Source organism: Poecile atricapillus, chromosome 6 (assembly GCF_030490865.1).
Source record: "Poecile atricapillus isolate bPoeAtr1 chromosome 6, bPoeAtr1.hap1, whole genome shotgun sequence".
Classification (NCBI taxonomy): domain Eukaryota; kingdom Metazoa; phylum Chordata; class Aves; order Passeriformes; family Paridae; genus Poecile; species Poecile atricapillus.
In genome coordinates this window covers 5086410-5107685 of record NC_081254.1, presented here as the reverse complement: position 1 = coordinate 5107685, position 21276 = coordinate 5086410, and the positions used below count along the sequence as shown (strand labels likewise).

Here is a 21276-nt window from a genome sequence, read left to right as displayed (position 1 = left end):
TTGCATCCACTGGGATACTCCACGACATATGGGGGCCTCTGGCTTCCGGTGTGAGCTCTCTGAAGCTTCCTGCATTAATATTTGATGCCTTTCCTTGGGGTGAACATTAACAAGAAGTGAGCACCACCACCAAAAAAGGTGCTTTTTTTTTTTGGTCTTTAGTGGAGGGGAGAGAGAAAGAAGGAGGGGTGGTGGGGGGGAGGAAAAGCTGAAATGCAATCGTTTTTTATGGCTTTCCGGAATGGCTTGGATGTGGGTTGGATGGCATCGGGTCAGGAGCAGAAGGAGCAGATAGCCCCCGATCGTCCCTGCCTACTTGCATCTTTCCCTTTCAGGTCGTAAATATAAAACCAGTACTCGAAAAACAAAAAGCTCGTTAAGCTGTCAGCGGGGCTCCCTCTTGGAGGGTCGTAAATGTGTCTCTTAGCAGTGGCTTTTGTTCCTGTCGTGGCTGGGCTTAGGAGCTGGGGCTGGAGGGAGGTCAGGGGATGGAGGTCACTGCCCACAGGGGTGCTGGTGGTGGGGCTCCGACCCCACTAACGAGGGCAGGGACATCCCACTGCCACAGATTTGGGACTCCCCATCCCTTCTTGGTCTTCCATGTGGGCCTCGAGGTATGAAGGTGCTCCAGTGGAGTGTGATGGAAAGATGGGTGGTGATGTCTTTACAAACAACTCGATGGGTGAGGATCTTTAGGAGAAATGGGTGCTAACATCTTCAAAATTGGTTTTATGTCTGTACAGACCTCAAGCTGCAGGGGTTTGTTACAGAACCCAGGCAGTCTGACTCCTGAGCTTTAGGGTAGTAGGCAGATGGGTCCCCAGAGGCTGTTGCAGAACCCAGACAGCCTGAACTTCCAAACTTTGGGGGAAAATGACATGTTTGAGGGGGAAAATGTGTGGTAGGGGGTTCGGGCAGGCTGTACCTTCCTGGTGCCTCAGCCAGTGGGGAAAGGAAGAGGGCAGCGAGAAATGTCGATGGGTGGTGGAGTCCCTGTCCCCGGAGGTGCCCAAGGAACACCTGGATGTGGCACTCGGTGCCCTGCTCTGGGTGACAAGGTGAGGATGTGTCACGGGCTGGACTCGATGGTTTGGAGGTATTTTCTGACTGAAATGATTCTGTGAGTTGGTTCAGGGCTGTGCTGGCACTGACAGCCTCGGTGACTGTCCCCCAGCAGGGCCGGGCGCCAGGGGCAGGGGCTCAGACTTCTGCCTCTGCATCACCTCATTGATCTCATCACAAACAGCTCAGCTCAGCTCCCTGCAGCTCGCTGAGACAGGTGTTAGAGGTGATCCAAACAGCCCAGCAAACAGCAGGGAGGAGGGGGAGGAGGGGTGGGGAGAGCATCCCATTGCCTTCTCCTGGAAGATGCTCTGCAAAGGGACAGCCAGGAGAGTTGGCTGCTATTGGGACTGAGCTACACTCAGGTTGTTTTGGTGTCTCCTGTTGTGCTGGTGGGGTTTTCCCTTTGGCCCTGGATAGGCAAAATGACTTTGGAGATCCTTCCTGTGCCCTGGTGAAGAGGCTGGATGTGGGGATGGAGAGGGAGGAGATGCAGAGCTGGCAGCGATGTGACCCACGAGTGTCAGGAAGCTGCCGGTGGGTCAGGAGTAATCCATCCTGGTGTGGGAAGGATACCAACATTTTTCAGCCTGTTTTGCTTCCAGAGGGAGATTTTCCATGCTGAGAATAAGGACCCCCATCCCTGTGATCTGGTTGTCATTTAGGGCCCCGATGTTTCTCCTCTTGCTTTACACCACGTGCTGCAAACCCACTCCAGCATTAACATCTAATTAGCAGCAGCTAAAAACACACCCGTGCCTGAAACACGGGAGGAGAAAGAAAAGGGTGAGGAATTAAAGATGCAAAAAGACCTGTTAGATCATCTGGTCCTTCCTTTGGGATTGTTCCAGCCGTGTTTTGTCCAGTCTTGCTCAAAAGTCTCCAGGGCCATTACTGCTTCCCTCAGAGGGCTGTTTCATTGTGTACTGAGAGAAACCTTCATAAATGTAAAAGCCTTATACAATTGAGGTAAAAGAAACAGATTGAGTCATTGTATTGTTCTTTGTAATCAGCTTTGCTTTTCATTAATTTCCTCCCCAAAGCCTTATTTAGGCTGGGAATTTGAGAGAAAAGAGCACGTGTGAGGGATGGTGGGAACAGGCTGCCTGGCTCTGGTGGGTTCCTGTGCATCACCCTCCTCACCCCGATGTCCTGGATGTGTTCAGACGCTTTCAGGAGCCTCTGTGCCCCTGAGCTGGGCCAAATTTAGCTGTGGAGATGGGGACGGGTTCAGTGCTCTCAGCACCTCCTGCAGCAGGGTCTGACTCTTCTGGGCAGCTCCTGGTGCTGGAGCTTTCTAATGCAGCAGTTTTTAAAGCAATAGCACAAAAAACAGGCTACAGGTGGGCATCAGCTGGTGCAGAAATGACCAGAAATGAGAAAGCAAAATGCTCACCCTCGTGGTGCAGTGGCTTGGGGTGGGGGCTGGGAGCTGTGCCCTTTGCTGCAGGGTGTGCAGTGACACGGGGTGGGACACGCAGCATCCGACGTCTCTGTCCCTGACACATCAGATGCTTTTTGCTGGTGGCGTGTTCTGGGTGAGGCTTCTTTAATTGGGTCTCCCTACCCTTCCCTGTCCCGGTGTTTTTGCTTTTTTAACCTTGCCAGCCTGCTGGATAATTTTTCCCCTTTGATGTGCCTTGCTTGTTTCCCTTTCCAAACACTGTCCTTCCTCCTCTGGTATTCTAGTGGAAGGTGTCCCTGCCAGAATGAGATGCTCTTCAAGGTCCCTTCCAAGCCAAACCATTCTGTGGTTATTTTCTTTCCCCCCTCTTTTTCTCCCTGACATCCCCATCCTCATCCCTAATGCTTCTCTTCACTCCCCAAGTCCCCTACACGGTGTCTGGGCTCTTCCAAGGGGGGATGCTCCACACTCAGGCCAGCAACACACCCCAAAGGACGTGTCCTTGTCCTTCCTGTCCTTGTGGGACACCTGGGCCACGAGCAGCGGCCCTCAGCGGTCCCACGGCGGGGAATAAATGAGCAGTGGTGCCAGATGTTGTGCAGCCAGCTGCTGCTCCCTCTCTCCAGCCTTGGACCAGCTCTAATCCTCCCCACTGGAATGCCCCAAGTGCTAATCCTGGGCTCTGCCGGAGTGGATGAAATGCAGAGGAAACGCCGAGGAGATGTTTTGGGGAGAACTGAGGGTGCTTTGGGGTTATTTGGTGAGTTGGGGGGATCCCAGTCTGTCCAAGGAGCTGAGGGAAGCTGGCGTGCCAGGGCTTTGGTGCAGCACTGAAGGGTCAGCAGAGCTGCTCCAGGTGTGTCTGAGCGTGGCCGTTTGCATTTCCTGACTGTAAATGCAGCTGGAGTTGCACGGGGGAGACAGAAGCGATTCCTGCTGTGATCCAGACGGCTCCTGAGCATCGCTGCTCTTTTCATTACACCTTCCCTTGCTGTCCCAGAGCTCTGTGGGGTCTCTGGCAACCCCCTTTTCATGCCCCCGGAGCACCTGTGGGCTGTGGGCGGGTGGAGAGGGAAGATGTGGGCTGGCAGCTCGGGCTGGCAGCCAGAGGGGAAATCCCCGGTGAGGAGAGCCGGGCAGTGATCCTTGCCAAGCCAGCTCTCCTCCCTCACAGCCCGCCTGGAGCCTTCCCAAGCATCAGGCCCTGCAACCTCCCCGGGTCTGTGCATGGGAGGCTCTTTCACCGGGATTTTGGAGGAGTAAGAGCAGGAGATGAGAGCCAGAAGGGAGAAAATACCTCCAGCCCCTCTGACTGCTCGGCAGCACCTCCTCTCTCCTCTGGACGAGGATGTGGGGCATCTCCTAGGGCTGGGGAAGAGTGCCCTGGTGCCAGCTGACCAGCCTGCCTTCATCCTGCAGTGCTCAGAGCCCTGGACCAGAGTGTCCTGAAATTCCCAGGGCATCCTTTATTGCTCAGAACCTTTCTCAGGGCTGGCCTGTGGTGCTCAGAGCCCCGGTCCCAGGGTATCCTGGGCTGCTCAGCCCATCTTTACACTCAAAGCCCTATTCAAGGGATGTTCTGCAGTGCTCAGGGGGTGTCCTGAGATGCTCAGAGCCCTTTTTGGGAGTGTTCTGTGTGGTGCTCAGAGGGTGCCCTGCAATGTTCAGAGCCCTGGATCAGTCTTGCACTGTTTAGGGCATCCTTAATGCTCAGAGCCCTGGGCCAGGGTGTGCTGTCTTTCCCCCAGCACATTTTCCCCATTTGGGGCAGAGGTTTTGGGGACCTCCCCTGGTTGGGAACTGCAGGAGCAGGTACCCGGAGCTGCGCCGGCGGCCGGGCTTGCGGCACAGCCGGGGCCAGATGTTTCCCAGATGTTACTCACTTCCTGTCTGCCTTCTCCGCATTTAGCTTTTTATGTACTTGTTTGTTTTGGACTACAAACAAAATAAAAAGGGTTTTTATAACCCTGTTCCCATGGGGCTGCGAGTTCAGGATATAATCTGGAGTCTATTCACTATTGTCTCGATCCCCCCCTGCCCTCGGTGTCGTCCCCGGGCACGCACAGCCTCACACAGACCGGCACGCTGCTTTTGTTAAAAATCCCGTTTTTCCCACATGACGTCTTCTCTCCACGGACCTTTTTTCCTTATGACCCTTCCCAGCTCCCAGGGGAGCTCTGGGAATATCCCTGGCTGGTTTGGGATGGAGGCCGGAGGAGGAAACACCGCGTCTCTCAGCCTGGACCTGTTCCCTGCTGTCGCTGTATTGTTACAAGAGAGTTCTCCAGAATACCTGAGGCTGGGAAGCTCCTGGCACTGATGATATCCAGCCTCCTGCTGGATTGCCTTTGCCAGGAATTGTAACCACTTGGCCTGGCTGAGGATGTTTGGAGAGGGAAGGGGGGCGGGATGCAGAGAGTGAAGCAGCCACGTGGACCACCTGAAAAAAGGAAAAAGGAAAGCAAAAACACTTGGAATAAAGGTGTTTGTACTTGAATCGGGTAAAAAAAAGGAGTTGGGAATTACAAGAGGGAATGCTGTCAGCTTTAGGGGTAGGGAGGATGAAAAAAATGATCTAAAGGTATTGTTTTGGCATGCCAGGAAGTTCTGGTAACCACTATAACCAAGAGCTGTTACAAGCAAAGCCACGGAGTTTTTCTCTCTGGAATCAGAATCTGTCCTGCTCCGTGGGGTTGGTTGGTGGATGCTCCCTCTCCCTGTCCCCCTGGATCTGGGGGCATCCACTGTAACACCAGCCTGGCTCAGACAAAATGAAAACCTGGCAGCTTCGCTTTAAAATGTGTATGTTCAGCTCTTTCTGCTCTCCTCACACTTCATTTATATTTTTTTCTCTGCCTGTTGGGGTTAAGGCCCCTTTTCCTCTTCTCTTTCTCCTTCGCTCTTAATTGCCTGTTAAATAATTTAAATATTTAGGACTAAAGGGCTTCAATTATCCATTAATTTACATTAGTAATTTATATATCAGGCTGAATGGACACACTGTTAGTGTAATGGGTCCCTGTGGACTGGCAGGAAGGGGGCTGCAGTGCATTTTCCTGGAAGCATGGATGTTTCCTTACACCTCCCAGCCTGGATGTCAAGGCTGTGAGAGGGACCCCTGCTGTGGGGTCTGGGGTCTCATCTCCTTGGGATGGAGGTGTTTGGGTTTCAGAGGAGCTTTTTGTGGTTTTTTTTTTTGTTTCAGTTTAAACTGTGCTTGCAGGGGGTCGAGTGTGTTGTGTCCTGGTGGACATCACGGAAGCATGGAATGGTTTGGGTTGGAAGGGACCTTCAGGGGATTTTCCAAACCCTCCCTGCCCCTATCCCAGGTTGTTCCCAGCCCTGTCCAACCTGGCCTGGGACACTTCCAGGGATGGGGCAGCTTCTGTGGGCAATCTGTGCCAGGGTCTCCCTTACTCTCACAGGGAAGGATTTCTTCCCAACATCCCACCCAACCCTGCCCTCTGGCAGTGTCCTGGCACTCCATGCCCTTCTCCAGAGTCCCTCTCCAACCCTCTTGGAACCCCTTCAGGCACTGGAAAGGGCCCTAAGATCTCCCTGGAGCCTTTCCTTCTCCAGGCTGAGCTTCCCCCAGCTCTCCCAGCCTGGATGAACACAAGGCACCTCCCTGAGCAGGGACAGGGTTAATTTGGGACTTGCAGCACAGGGCTTCGGGGGCATCCATGGGTGCTCTGGGAATGCCAGGAAGCAGAGCCAGGGCTTAGCCTTAAAGCCCAGCATCCCCTGGTCAGGGACAGCTGGCTCTTTCCTCCTGTTGTCCCCTTGCTCCAGGACTGGGATGGGGCAACTCCTCTTTTTTCTGGAGGATTTGCAGGGCTTTTTGAGTGCTTGTACACATTCGGTTTGAAGCCACCCCAATCCCCACCAGCCCTGGGCTGGTGCTGACACCAGTCCAAGCAGGAATCCTCAGCAGGATCCATCCCTGCTGCCTCAGGAGTCTCAGGGCAGCACAGATGACCGATGGGGCTCCAGGGAGGAGTAAATGGGAGCCGAGCTGCGTGCCCGTGTCACTCCAGGGCTGCGGGAGCAGAGGTCACTTAATGACTCTGATCACCCGCAGCACGGCCCTAGTTAGAGCAATTAGCTCAAATCGCTAAAAGGAGGAGAAAAAGGCACGAGGAGAAAAGCACCAGGCTGGGGAGCAACGGGATTTTTTTTTTTCCTGCTTTTTCCATGACATTCACGATGTGTGAGCCTTTGGCCCTGCTCTCTTGAGAGGTTTCTGCATCACCTCCGATCCCTCCCTCTGGCTGCACATCCCTCAGAGATGCAGGAGCATCTTCCCTCTGAGCACTGCAGGAGCCAGTTCCTGGGATGTCCTGTGTCCACCAGAGCCATGCTCCGCTCTCGGGGTGCTCAGTGTGTTTGCTGCTGAAATTCAACATGCCAGACTTGGTTTTGCTTGTCAGTACTGTGTATTTTTAAGGTCAGTTTTTATCCGTACCTCGGGATCTCGCTGCAGCGGGAGAGGGAGGTGTGGGAGGAAGCATTGACTTGGTGTGTTGGACACAGGGATGCTTCCAGGTGGAATTCCAACTACACTGGCTGGTCCAGAGCCCCCAAAATTGGGGCATTTCCAGCCTGGGCACCTCCAGCACCAAGGGAGGTGAGATAGGAAAGATGATTGTGGGAGTTTGGGCCACCTGGGAGTTTAGTTTGGTGCACAGGAGCAGGAATGTGTGCTCCAGAGGACAAAGGGAGGAAAGAGAAGCTTGGTGGTGTGGGAACACGGGCTCTGTCCAGAGAAGAAAAGGTGGAAATTCCCAGCGGTGAGAAAGGAAGAAACCTGTGGCGTCGTGGGGTCCCGTGGCATTGAAATGCCAGAGAGGGGAGGAGGGTGCCAAACAACGCTAGGAAGCTCCTGGAGGTTCCCCACCTCCATGGAAAGGGGAGCCTGAGGGGAAAACACTTTGTTTTTTGTAGGGGTTTCCTTCCTTCCTGCTCCCAGTCTGGATGGCGATGCCAGGCACTGAAAATAGGCACCCCTTCCCCAAAAAAAAACCCAAAACCTCATGGCTTTTATCAAATCACAGATTTCTTTTTTTTTATTTTTCCCCCCTCTGCATTTAAATCAGGTGTGAAAGGAATAAAACTAACCAAGGTAATTGCTAAAATCCTTTTTCCCTGGCTGGACACCTCTGTCTGTGCCACAAAGGGGAAGAAGCCACCATGGGCTTGAGGTACCTGCCCTCCATCCCACCCTCTCCTGGCTTCAGGGATCAAATCCCAACACAGAAAAGGGGATGGGGAAGCCTTGTCATCTAAGCTAGTCTCACTGATGGTTTGGGGGCTTATTCTTTAATAAGGATATTGCTGAAAGAGGCAGGGGGGAAGAGAGAGAAAAATCTTAATATTTGACATTCAGCATCAGCAGGGATTATTTTTTTTTTCCTTAAATCTTATTCTATCCCTGTTTCTCCCCCTCCCCCCATTTTTCCCTTCTGTTTGTCCCCTCAGTAAAACGAGAAGGAGAGAAAAGGGCAGAGAAAGGACAATGAAAAGCAAAATATTTCCAGCCTCCATTTGTGGCAGTTATTTCGTTGTTTTTGTTGGGTTTTTTGTTGTTTTATTTTTTTTATCGTAGCAACAAATCTGAAAGATTAAGGGCAACTTTAAAGACTGTTTAATAAAGGGACCTTAATCAGCCTCTCCTGTGATGTTCCTCCCCCAGCTGAATTAATGGGGAATTTGAGGCACGGAGTGGACCTTTTCTCTTATTTCTTTAATGATTAAATAACAACAATAATGATGATAATGGGATGATTAAAATGATTTCAGATCGGGGCAGCGTTGCTGGCGGTGCCTCCCTCTGCTGAGCCCGTCCTGGGGTACGGGAGGTGATCCTGGCCCACGCCTGCCACCGAGCGAGCTGTGGGAGAAGAGTGGGAAAGGCGTCGGGAAAAGTAGGGCAGCAGCTGGCGAGGGGCCTGCGGAGAGGCTGGCTGGAGGCGGCGAGCGTCCTTCCATCCTTCCAGCCAGCTCCGGCTTCCCGCGAGGAGAGAGTGGGTGAGAGAAAGACAAAAAGGATGGGGAGGGCAAAACAACAAAAAAAAAAGCCAGCCCCAAAACCAAGCATAGCCCCCAGCTCGCTGTTCCTTTTGTGCTGCTGTGCCCATCTTTGCAGCCAGCTGCCGAAACTTTCTGCTTTACCTCGTTGGGCTCGTACCAGCCTCGGCTTCCTTGGGGTGGGACGTGCACAGCCACCTTCTCTGGGCTTTGGGCCGCCACCCAGGACCCCCAAACTTCGTGATCCGCTTTTGGAGGGCCCGGCTGGGTTGTCCCCACCTCGATGTTTGGCAGTGGCGTGCTCAGAGGGGGAAAGCTTCTCCCTTCCAGCCCCTGGGATGCCCAGGGAGGGACGCTCCAGCTGGGATGCCTGGTGGGCAGCAGAGCATCCCTCCCTTCCCAAGGAGCGCTGGCTGGTTCACAGCCCTGCTTGCTGCTGCTTTAAAATCGCTTTTCGTGCCCGCAGCCAAGGCGGTCGCCTCCAGATTTGCACGTTCAGGGGGAAAAAAAAAAAAATAGAAAAGCCACCCATTGCAAAACAGCCGCCTGAAAGTTGCACACTCTCAAGGGGAACGCTGGGGAATTTACATTTTGAAATATGTATGTAATTTGGGTGAAGGGGAAATCGCTCTCTGTCGGCAAAACCATCGACTTTCTTTCTCCCAGAGTTAGCATTTTCCAAACTGCAGTGCTCAGTTGAACAGGAGACCATTTTTTTTTTTATTATTATTCTTTCCCCCCCCGCCTTCTCTGTGTTTTCCAAGGAGAGCTCGCAGCTTCCAGTGGGCTTGATGCAGTTTGAAGGATAATTAATAATTCTTTGGACTCTCTGGCATTAACCAGGGCAACAAGTCCCTGTTTGTTCCTCGTTTTCTTCTCCCTCCTCTCTTTTCTTGTTGAAATGATTATTCTTTTCACAACAGGAGCCCAGCACACGCCGTACATGTGAATAAACAACGCGTTACCGCCTTCTCCGCTGCTGGTGCTTTTCTTTCATGGGCCAAAGCAAATAAATAAAAAGTTCATATAATTATTATATCCATTAAAAATAACGTTGTAGCTCAGTAAACAGAACAAACTCGACAAGAGGACCGTGACAATGGAATTAAAATAGCACAAAGGGAAGTGTCTGTGCCCGTAACAAGAACCAGCGCTAGATGAAATTTGGAGATAGTTTTCCAACAAAACTGCTTCCCTGAAGGGAATGTATAAAACAGCACAAAAGAAGCCAGCACAATAGAGTGTAACAGGGATTTGCTACATAATTCCTCCTCCTTTTTCTTTCTTTCTTTCTTTCTTTCTTTCTGTCTTTTTTTATTTGAATTCACTCTCTTTTCTGTGGGTATTTACAGGGATCCGCGCAGCTCATGGCTCCGCTAAAACCAGAAATAAGGAACAATTTACTCCAATCTGCCTGTGTCTTGTTGTAAATCCATATAATGAAAAATGAAGAGATTTGTACCATAAGGGATCTCAGCTGTTTACACTTCTCAGGAGGCTTCGCCTTTGATTATCATAATCATAAAGATAAACAAAAGAGTAGTGGCTCCATAAATACTCCGGTGTAATGCATATTCAAGAAGATAAATCTTTCTCTTTCCAGCTCCCAGGATGGGAGGTGCTGCCAGAGCCTGGGTGTTTCTCTTCTGGGGATTTGGGGATGGTTGGAATTGGGGCTGGACTCCCTTAGCTGAGGCTGGCAGAGGCACCGAGATGGGGGTGCAGGGATTCTGTGGCAGATGCCCAGGGATGCTGTGGTGGGATGCCCTGTGCGAGGGCACCCCGCCTTAGTTTACCTCTCAGGCTGCTTTGCAGAAGCCTGACCTGATTATTTAGCTAAAAAGTTGATTCATTTTTTATATTTATTTATATAAGTGAGGTGGGCTTTGATCCATAAGGCCGTTGCATGCAGAAACATCTACAGGGCTGCCCAGCTCCTCCTTCCCACCCTTTCCTCAGCACAGACTTTCCTTGCTTTATTCCTTTCCCTGTCCCCATCCAGTCCTGGTTTAATAGAGGTATGAAGCGAGGGAGGCCAGCTGCAGGGCTCTTCCTTTAGCTGGGAGAGGAGGAATCTGCTCATTTATTTTTTTTTTTCCAAGGGTGTAATTAGGGCTGGCTGGGTGCACCCCCTCATTACCCACGCTGGGGAGGAATGCTCTCTAATTATGAAGTTTGCTGGGCGGGAGGGACAGGAGGGACTTCTCACCCGCTGGGAAATGCCTGCCTGTCCATCCCTCTCGGGCTGGGTGGGCTCTGGGAGGAGCTGGGATGGAGGGATGGGGGCAGGATGATGCCAGGTTTGGCAGGAAGGGAGCGTGAGGCTGCTGGAAGAGGGCAGCCAGTGGAGGAAAAGGAGCCAGGCTGTCAGGCAGAGATGCCTGGGGGAAAGGTTAAGTGGTTCTTTCCAGGTTCAGTTGGTAATAAGAGTGGCGAGAATGGAGAGGCCAGATGTGGATTCCAGGTGCTTTCCTGGCCGGTGGGAGCAGGAGGGGATGGGCTCCAGTTTTCTGGGGGCCAGAGGGGTATAACCAACACCTTCTGCACACCCCTGGGCACGGCAGGGTGCTGGGTTTCGGTGGTCCAGCTGCTGCTGAGTTGCCAAGCAGGGTGGCCACCCCACGAGCACGGCATCCCTGTGGGATTTTGAGCTCAAAATCCAGCTCTGCTCCAGACTCATGGAATGGTTTGGCTTGGGAGGGACTTTAGAGATTGTGGACTTCCAACCCCCACCCTGGGCAGGGTCACCTTCCACCAGACCAGGGTGCTCCGAGCTCCATCCAGCCTGGCCTGACGCTTCCAGGGATGGGGCAGCCACAGCTTCTCCAGGCAACCTACTCCAGGGTCTCACCACCCTCATGAGGAAGAACTTCCTCCATAAATTTACCCTTTCACTTTGAACCTGAATGAACCCAGGCCCTGGGTACCACTGGTTGTCCTTGCTACCCCTGAAGGTTCCACTCTCAGTCTGGTGGCTTCTGCTGGCAGCTTGGGGCTGTCCCATCCCGGGAGGGAGAGGTTAATGAGCCACACTGAGTTAATGAGGCCAGGGGGTTACATCAGCCAGCTGCAGCCCTGGGGACCTGTTACATTCCCTGCATCTCACACTCGTCAGCACTTCCCAGCCCGTGTCGGAGCAATCCCAAGCTTCCAAAGGCACGGGATTCTGTGGGCTCTGTGCGAGGAGGCAGCAGGGGGAGAGCTGGATGTCAGTGTGCCTCCAGATCTCATGCTCAGTTGCCCCCTCTATCTTGGGTTGTCCCCTTTCCTCCCTGCTGTGCCTCCAATGGGATGGAACCCCAGAGAAGGGGCAGTGGGGCTGTGGCTCTGTCCTTTGGAGGTGCCACCTGCTGCTGTCACCTCCTCAGAGATGGGGCTTCGTGTTGGGGGGGCCCACACGGGTGTTTGGGGGGGCTGAATTGGCAGAGCAAGGGTGAGAAGGGGATGCTTGGGCAAGAGAGGATGATGTGTGGGGGAGGAAGGAAGCTCAGGGTGCTTTTAGGAGGGAAAGTTTGGATAAGTGTTACCACTGGACACAAAGTTGTCCCAGTGGCAGTCTGCCATGGGAATAAGGGCCTGGACTGGTGGTGCCGGTTCCCTCTGAGCTCAGGGACGCACTGGAATGTGGTGGGATGCCTTTGTGTGCCTCCAGGGCTGGCAGCAGGGATGCCCTCAGTCAGGCAGGGATCCTGGAACGGCAGGGAGCCGTGCCACGGCTCCAGCGTCAAAATTTGCTGGAGTTTAAATGGCAACAGCACTAATCTCTAAATGAGCCTGTTCATACATTCTCCCTGGAGGAAATAGGAGGGGGGATTTGGGGTGGGGGGACAGCCCTGCTCCAGCCTTTCAGACACCTCCTGCAGCCAAGCCGGTGGCTGGAGCATCCCCTCCATCGCTGTCTCGGGAGCCAGAGCCGTTCCCATCCCTGCTGGGGGATTGGGAAGGCAGATGACTCCTGCTGTGGTGCTGGAGATAAGCTGTCATATATTTTTTTTCATTTCTACAGGAGGATTTTAACCCACCTGGCAGGTTTAACTATTCCCTGCCAGGCCTTCCCAGGAGCCAGCGCCTGCCCTGAGGCAGGTGGGAACGTGGGGAGGTGGAGACAGAAGGGGTTAAGCGTCCACTGCCACCGAGATTTAGCTGGAGAAACCCAGGCATCCCAGCCTAATCCCTGCATCCTTACATCGCATCCCTGCCTGCCTGGTACCGGGATGAGGGATGGTGGTGGCCGTGGGTGATGGGCAGCCACTAATGCTCCTGTAATCTTCCAAATATTTGGAGGGATAACAATGGCAGGAGAGAGGATTTTAACGCTTTCCTGGGGAGGTTGGCTTGGCCATTGCCGCTCGGGGAGTTGCTTCCCTCCCTGGGCTCGCCATCCCTGGTGTGCTGCGTGTTTGGGGTGATGGAGTGGGGGGGTTAAGGCTGGATCCTGGCTCCGGTGCTGCTCCCTGTGAGGGGTGGGGTGGGTTTGGGGTCAGGGATCTTGACAAGTTGCAGAACGCTGGCGGCAAACATCTGCAAATCACCCCCCAGGGAACAGATGCTGCGGATAATCCAGCTCAGCCCCAGCAGATTAAAATGTGTGATGAGGGATGGGGAGAGGAAAAGAAGTGCCTGTTCCCCTCCTCCCTTTTCCTCTCGTTGCTCCTACTACACTCATCCCCGAAGCTTCAGGATTTGGTCCCGTGGGTCGAGCTGGGAGCTGCCCCCTCTTTGTCTCTCGCTCCCCCCGAAGAGCTCCAGACACCCCGTAACACCGAGCCCCGAGTGGTGTGAGATTGTGGGATGGTGACAGCCTGGAATTTCCAAAAAAAACCCAAAAAAAAAATCCCCCAGAAGAGATCTGGGAAGCAGGCACCCACCTCCAGCAGGAAGGAGGGAAGCCGGCAGATGGGAACCCCCTGCAGACGTCTGCCAGGGAGATGATTACAGGCAGCGCAGCGCGCTCTCAAATATTTATTAGTTTGTCACCGCTGGGAGTTTTATTGCTGGTGTGATTGCGGGACTGGAAATCCCGGCTGTGCAGGGCTCCTTTCCTGCTTTCCCATGCAAAAACACCTCCCATGCCCCGCTGCTCCTGCGGTCACTGGGCCACGGCGTCACCTGGGGTGGGACGGGAGCCGCAGTGGCCTCTGGAGGTGATGGGGTTGCCCCACTGGGCTTTTTTTCGGGGTTGTTGTTGCTGGGCGATCAGGGCACGCAGCAGCAGTTGTTCCTGCACAAGCAGCCACGTTTCTCCCCCCACCGTGTGTGGATTTTTTGGGGGAGCGCCGGCAGAGCGAGAGGTTTCCCATGCGGCGGGTGGCCGGGCGTCGGGAACGGGGATGAAAGGCTGGCTTGATGGCTTATGATAAATGTGCCCAGCATGGTTCTCCTCCCTTTTCTCATCCAAAGTCCCCGTTGTTCCTATGCCTTAATTCTTCCCCAGCGTGTTTAAATAGCAGCGACCGTTTCATGCTGGAGGAAAACGCCCTGCCCAGCTGCAAATGCTTTTTCCCAACTAATTTCTGAATGGAAAAAAATCACCCTCCCCCTTGGTTTGCTCCCATCCCTGAGTCTGGGGAGTCTGTGGGGTTGAGGCTCCATGGCATGGCCCCAGTTGTGAGTCTGCCATGAAAAACCCATCATCCTTTTCTCCTGTCTCCTGTTAGAACTGCTTTTTTGGCCAGAAACAAAAGATCCCTCAGCTATTGTGAGTTTGCAGGATTTTAACTTTCCCAGCATACTCCTTTGCCTAAAAGGTTCAGGTGTTTGGGGTTCAAGCCTCAAACCCAGCAGGTTTTTGCAGCCACCAGAAGCCAATGTTGGATCTGGCTGGTGACACCATCCTATTCCCCCACCCTCGTCCCCGAACTCACTGTGCCCACGTGGAGGAGAACCGGGAAGGCCCAGAAGTTGTTTGGGCAGACCCCCTCTTGGAGCAGGGTCTGGATGGGATTTTTGGCACCACCAGCAGCCTCTCAGCCCCAAAGCTTGTGCTGGGGGCTCCCACCGCAGCCTTCACCCTTCCCGCTGCAGATGATCCCAGTGAGTCACAAATCCGGCATTTTCATCCCCAGCCGGCCGTGACTCATCCCCTCCCAGATCCTCTTGGATGACCTAAAGTCTTGTTTAGCATCACCAAAGCGGTGATGAGGTGGGAGAAAACATATCCTTGGCCTTGGCTCTTGGAGAAGGAGCTCTCCTCCTGGCCTGTGGTTTAGGATCAGGGCCATGTGCGCTTTGGGGTGTCACCTCCATAGGGGACAAGCCTTCCAAAAACTCCTTAGGATACCCATGCCCATTCCCAGCTGCCAAGCTCAGGTCTGGTTTTGCCACAGGGATGCAGAGAGCATGGTATCAGGGAGGTTTTCACACAAGCCCGTGAGTGAAGTTTTGTTGGCTGCCTCTGTTGCCAGTTCGATTATCTCCTGCCAGCCCCCTTTGCCAGGGAATTTAGAGCCATGGCATCGAAGCAGTTTTTGAAATTAAAAAAAAAACAAAACAAAAAACCAAAAACGACCCAGTGGATGAAAAATTGAGGAGCAAATTAAAAAAGGGGCAGGGGAAAAATAAAAAAAAGGGATATTTGCTGCTGTGACAGGTAAAAGGCTGCTCAGCAGGAGAGGGGAGCAGGAGCAGTGGCCTGAGGTGGTCACAGGGAGCAGTGTGGGATCGTTCAGGGTGGGGGTCACCCACCTTGGCATTCCCTGTCTCCCTGCCTGCCACGGGGCCTGGGAAAATTACAGGTCTGCAAATGAGATGGGGGAGGAAATAACCAGCGGCAGAGAGGTGGGGAAGAGCCAGCTAGAGAGAGAGAGAGAGAAAAATTAGCCCGGAGTTTAATTCATTGTTTCCAAAAGAGCAGTTAATGGATTATGACAAATGTCCTACCGCTCTCCCTTAGTGCTGTGTTAAATGGAAATGGAAAGTCAATTTTCCTAAATGGATTTTAAACGACTGACCTCGTGCATTTTTTTTTTTTTTTTTCCCTTCCCCTCACTGATTTTTGCTCAGGAGGAAGCTGGGTCATCTTGTTTTCTTGCTGCATCTGATTATATTTTTTTCCTCTTCCTCCTCTTCCTCCTCCTCCTCCTTGCAGCTTGGGATTCTGATGCTCTCTGTGCAGCACCGTTCCTTGCCAAGGGTGATGAAGGGAGTGGGCTCCTTTCTTTTCCCTGCCAGCTCTGGAGATGTTATCACGGGGCTGGGGATATTTACTGTTTTCCTGCACGCTGCAGTGCCTGGAGTTGAGAATCACAGCTCTGGCTGGGGGAAGAGAGGAGGAGGAAAAGCTCATAACTCCTTTGAGTGTAAAGAAAAGCCTCAAGATGTGACCTGACTGCTAGTGAGATTCCCAGGAACAACAGGTTAAGCAGCAGCATCCCTGTGCACCTGTGTGGGGGTTTTTATTACTCCTGTGATATTTGGGGTTGATCTTAACGGGCTGGAAACAGGTCTCCTGCAGATGATGCTCAGCTTCAGTCAGAGCACCTTCCCGAGCTGCTGCTGCTGGGAATGAGCCACCCTGAGGCTCCCACTCCTAAGGGATAACGTTCCTGTGTGAGCACTGAGCTGCTGCACCCCTTTCCAAGGTTTTTCTTCTTGCCTGGCCTCAGCAGACGTGACCTCCAGTTGTTTTTGCCTTTAGATGGCTTTTGAAAGCAAACAAGCAGGAATCTGGATCTGCCCAGGGCACAGCCCCCCGTTTTCTGGGACAGTGTGAATCCTGGTGGCACCTTTGGGGGTGATGTTCTCATGGAACATCTCATGGGCTGGAAGCTCCCCTGTTGGGGGATGCTGAAATCCAGGTGTTGGCAGGGAGTGAGATCCCAAATGCAGCTCCAGTGAAGGTGTGGATGTCTGAGATTTATGTGGTCAGCATTCCCAGCACAAGCCCTGCCAGCATTTTGCTCGGAGCATGCCCATGCATTCCTCAGGGCTGTGAGGAAGAGGCTTGGGGTGGGGGGCACCGGCTCCCTTTGGAGCCCCTCTGTGTCTCCATCACCATCCCTGGACCTGGGTTTGTTTTGCTTTTCCCCTGGCAGCGTCCTCTAGCAAGATCACTTTTGGGGTGTGGATGGGGGCCCGGTACCCAGGTGAAATAGGATTGATCCCACAGCTCTGCAGCTTACAGGGGTTTGCTTTGCTGGTTTTTTGGGGAGCCCCCAGCCCTCTTTTTGCTTTTTCTGGGGAGTGAGCAGGAGGGCTGGGGACATGGAACACCTCCTGACCCTCTGGGTCCCCTGGCAGGGCTGGAGTACAGCGATGTGCTGCCCGACTCCTTCCCGTCGGCGCCGGCGGAGACGCTCCCACACTTCCTGCTGGAGCCGCAGGACGCCTACATCGTGAAGAACAAGCCCGTGGAGCTCGTGTGCCGCGCCAACCCCGCCACGCAGATCTACTTCAAGTGCAATGGAGAGTGGGTCAACCAGAACGACCACGTCACCAAGGAGAGCCTGGACGAGGTCACCGGTGAGCAAAGCCACCCCAGCATCCCCCTGCCTTCCCATCCCTCTGCCTTCCCTTTCCAAGCCCTTTTCCCTCTTGCCACAGCCACGCCACTGATTGTTCTCCTGCAGGTGGACTTCCAGACCACTGGTGAATGCACCACAATGGTGCTGTGGTCACCACACACCCCCCCAGAAGCTTGGGGAAGTCACCCTGACTGATTTCACGCTTACCCTGATGCAGGACTTGGGGTTTCTTAGAAGGGATTTTGAAGGTGGCATGTTTAAGTCTGATAAAAAAAAAAAAAAAAAAAGGAAAGAAAGGGGCTGCTTCCCTGCAAAAAGCCTAATCAACATGTAGGAGTCATTGCCAGGAGGGGTGGCAAAGGCTGGCAGCTTATGCAGGAGGGATTAAGTGTTTAATGGGTAATGAGAGCAATTGCAGGTAGGATTTGAAATGCCTGTTGATGGCAAATGAGCCCTTTTCTGCCTCAGAGGAAAAGTCAGCCTCTGGCTGCCTGCAACAGGGTGAGAAGGTGGCTTAGGCATTCTAGGGGGAGGTCTGACTCCATGGGATCGGGCTCTGAGGAGCTGCTTGGTCCATGCCTTGAAACAACCTGGCATGAGAACAAGATGAGGGGTTGAATATATCATGTAACCAAGTAGATTTTCTGAAATTGAAGTGGTTTAGCCTGGCACCCATCTTTTCTGCACCAGTTTTGGTGGCTGACCAGGAGTGGAGGAAAGTCACGTTTCCCCTGTGAGGTCTGCCCTCTGCAAATCCCTGCACACGTGGCGTCTGGAGGGCTTTAAATCAAGGCAGCCTGTTGAACTGCAGTGGTGTTGGCCTTGGAAGGCAGGCTGGGCTTAGAGGAGAGATTTCACCGTCCTGGAGGAGTCACCAGGTTTTTGACAGAATCTCCTGCTGTCCCCATGGTTTTTCCCCCAGCCTTGCCCTTCCCTGGTATTTCTTGCTCTCCACCCTGTAGTAGCCATGAGCCCGTCTGTGCTCTGGTGCATCCCTGAACCTGCTCTGTAAAGGGAAAATCCTCTCTTTCCTCTGCAGCTTTTTGAGCCTTTCCTGCTAAAGCTGCTTTAGCCATTCATGGGCTGTTTTTCCTCTAGAGGAAAAGTAGTCAGAGATGCCCAGGCAGGCTGTCCCTTTGCTTCTCTGGCAGCTGACTGGAGCAGGGGACGCTCTGTTTCCCTCTTTTGGGGTGCATCTCCACCTCCCAGCTCTTGCAGAGGCCAGATTTGAAACCCTCACCACTGCAGGGCAGAGTCAGTGCTGGTCAGTGACCGAGCAGCCTTTGCCAAGGGGTTTTTCATTTATTTATAACATTTGACCACGCTGGGTTGAGCCAAAGGTCTGTGTGCCCCGCACTCAGTAGTGGAGGCTGCTTAGGGGAAGATCATGGAACCAGGACAAGGAAGGAGTAATGGAGCTGCCCTGTCACCCTCCCAGCTTTCCACCACTCACAATCAGGGACTCCCAGCTCTGCTGGCAACATCTGAGCAGTGTGGTCCAGCCCTGGGTGGAATCCCCCCCTTGGTAATTTGTCTAATTGCTGTTAGGACTCATTTCTCTGGAGCATCCTGTAGGAGGGAGGTGGGTCTCATGCCTTGCTGATGTGCAGTGTGGATAGAAACACTATTTCATAACCTCATGGAATGGTTTGGGTTGGAAGGGACCTTAAAGATTATCTAGTCCAACCCCCTGCCATGGGCAAGGGCACCCTCCACTAGCCCAGGTTCTTCCAAGTCCCATCCATCCTGGCCTGGAACGCTCCCAGGGACGGGGCATCCATCTGGGCAAACTGTTGCTGTGGGAACTCATTTGCTTTGGTCCAGCGTCTCCCTCTCAATTTGGGAATTTGGGAAGGAAGCAGCACACACCTCCAGGCTTCAGAGATGGCATTGCTCCGCTATCAGGGAGCCAGCAGTGCCTGCAGGTGATGCTGTGCATGTAAAAGCTGCCAGTGTGGGCATCTCTTTCCTCTCCCTGAGGAAAATGGAGCTGGAACCAAAGTGGTTTAATGTGCTAAAAAAAATCTGCATTTGCAGCATTGTTCGGGAAAGCTGCCGGAAAGTTTAGAGCCAGGCACAAAGGCACGGGTTAACATGGTTAGTTTTTAAGTGTCCTTGGTTAAAAGCTTGGAAAAAGGGACCTTTAAGAAGAAGGAGAAGGAAAAAAAACCCAAGCAGAAACAAACCAGGAACTTTTAAGATGACGTGTCTTGAATGAGCCTGGCTCAGTAATGCTCTGACTGCGTCTGATCCAAAACATTTCATGCGGAAGAAAGCAAAAATAGGCCAAGTCAGAGAGGATAATTCAGCTGGTGAAGAGGGCTGGGCAGGAAGAGCGGCTCTGTTTGGGTGCCTGCAAGCCCTTAGGAAGTCACTTCTGTGTGCCATGAGCTCGGTCTTCAGTTTGGGGTAGTCGCTGCTTTCAGAGGGGACAGAGGTGTAGGATTTTTGCAGGATGCTTCCCACCTTTCCAAGGTGTGCTCATCCCACCAGAGCTTCCCAGAAAGACAAGATGGATTGGAGCCATATCTCCATCCCGGGTCATTTTCAAATCCCTAAGTTTCCCGAAAATGCTTGGTCCCCTTTGCTTTTGGGGTTTTCTTGTGGTTATGGATTTTTTATTATTATTTTTACCTGAATAGTGACAAAATAAATTGTATTTCCTTGTCAGCTCTTCTGCAGGAAGGTGGCAGGGAGACAGTAATTGCTCCTCACAGCACTGGGAGTGAGCTGTAACAAAATTACAGCTGGGGAGCGTGCTGCTCTCGATCACTGTGAAATTGAGGCCTTTTTAAAATAGAAACTGAAAAGAAAAAACCAAAACAGGCAGGTATTGCTTAAAACAAGGAAAAGTAAGCCCCAAGTCCGTCCTGCCCTTGGTGATGATCAGTGATGCTCCTGCAATCCAGGGGACCATGTCCTGGTTGTGGTGGTGTCACCTTTGTCATTGCCCCTCTGCCATGGCCAGGCCAATATATTTAAGGTTTTATTTCTCTTGTTATATTCAAATGGCACAGATAGGGGTGGTTTCTCCCCACAACAAAGCCTGGGAGAAGCATCCTTCAAACCCCGAAAAGGGATCCGGACAGGGATGCTGGCAGTGTGGGGGAGAGCTGGTGGAGGAGGGTGATGCCTTGAGAAATGGTGGAGAGATTCTGGTCCTGCTCAGCTGGAATGGGGGGGGAAAAGAGAGGCGCTTCCACCTGATCCATTTCCCTGGCTTCATCCCATCCTTCAGAGGGAACAGTCTCCCTGATTTGCAAGCTGCCAACCCCAGATGAGAAGCCTCCAGCCCTCTGCCCTCCAGCTTTGCACGTGCACCGCCCCTCCCGGGTGCTGCCTCAGTTTCCCTGCTCCTGGCCGCTCATCTGACGCCGTGCCTCTGTCCCCGTTGCAGGGCTGCTGGTGCGGGAGGTGCAGATCGAGGTGTCCCGGCAGCAGGTGGAGGAGCTGTTTGGCCTGGAGGATTACTGGTGCCAGTGCGTGGCCTGGAGCTCGGCGGGCACCACCAAGAGCCGCCGGGCTTACGTCCGCATCGCCTGTGAGTGCCGCTCCCGTCTCCGAAGGCTCGCTCCTTCTCCGCTTTCTGATCATTTTTGGGGTGACCCCTCCTTGCCTGGATGGCCTCGGTTTCCTCTCCCCACCCCAAAGCCGCAGCTTTGTTTCGGAGCGTCACCGTCCCCACTGGCAGGGTTAACGCCGCATTGCCCGGCAGCGTGCTCAGCGCTTCCCAGGGTTTTATTATCCTTAACAACCCGACGGATGGCACCTTGCACGCTCCACCTGAAGCGGTGGCTCCGTGTCCTCCGGGTCCCTGCTGTCACGTGTCGCTGCCCTGAGCTGCTGTTTGGGGCTGGCAGCCTGATCAAAGGCCAGTTGGTTTTAATTCCGCCTGAATTTGCTCGGTTAGCAAACGAGACGGCAGAGATACAGGAGGACAGCCAGGCTTCCCCAGTCCCAAAGAGGGATTTTGCTATTAGAGGAGTAATAATCCAAAAGAGAGAGGGAAGGCTTTAGTCTGGGAAAACGACAGACTCAGAGAGTCATTGAATGACAGAAAGTTTTGGGTTGGAAGGGACCTTAAAACTCACCTCATTCCAGCCCCGTGCCATGGGGAGGGACACCCTCCTCTAGACCAGCTTGCTCAAAACCCCCTCATGCCTGGCCTTGAACACTTCCATAGCTTTTTTTGGAGTGGAGGGCTCACGAGCCACATGGAGAAGGCTGGGAGTTGTAGCAGAGGATTGCAGCACCATCTAGTGATGTTTCTACTCCTTCCCAGGCTCTGGAGCTGGACACTGCTGTGTCCCCCACATTCCA

The 21276-nt window shown here is 53.1% G+C and overlaps 1 protein-coding gene across 2 annotated transcripts in view; it reads left to right on the top strand.

The window, feature by feature from the left end:
* Positions 1-21276, top strand: part of UNC5B (unc-5 netrin receptor B) — a 51767-nt gene that overhangs the window by 19431 nt on the left and 11060 nt on the right. For both annotated transcript variants that reach the window (XM_058840896.1, XM_058840895.1), the window contains exons 2-3: positions 16733-16954; positions 20354-20497. In XM_058840896.1, the coding sequence (XP_058696879.1) occupies positions 16733-16954; positions 20354-20497 (366 nt within the window). The remainder of the gene's footprint in view (positions 1-16732; positions 16955-20353; positions 20498-21276) is intronic.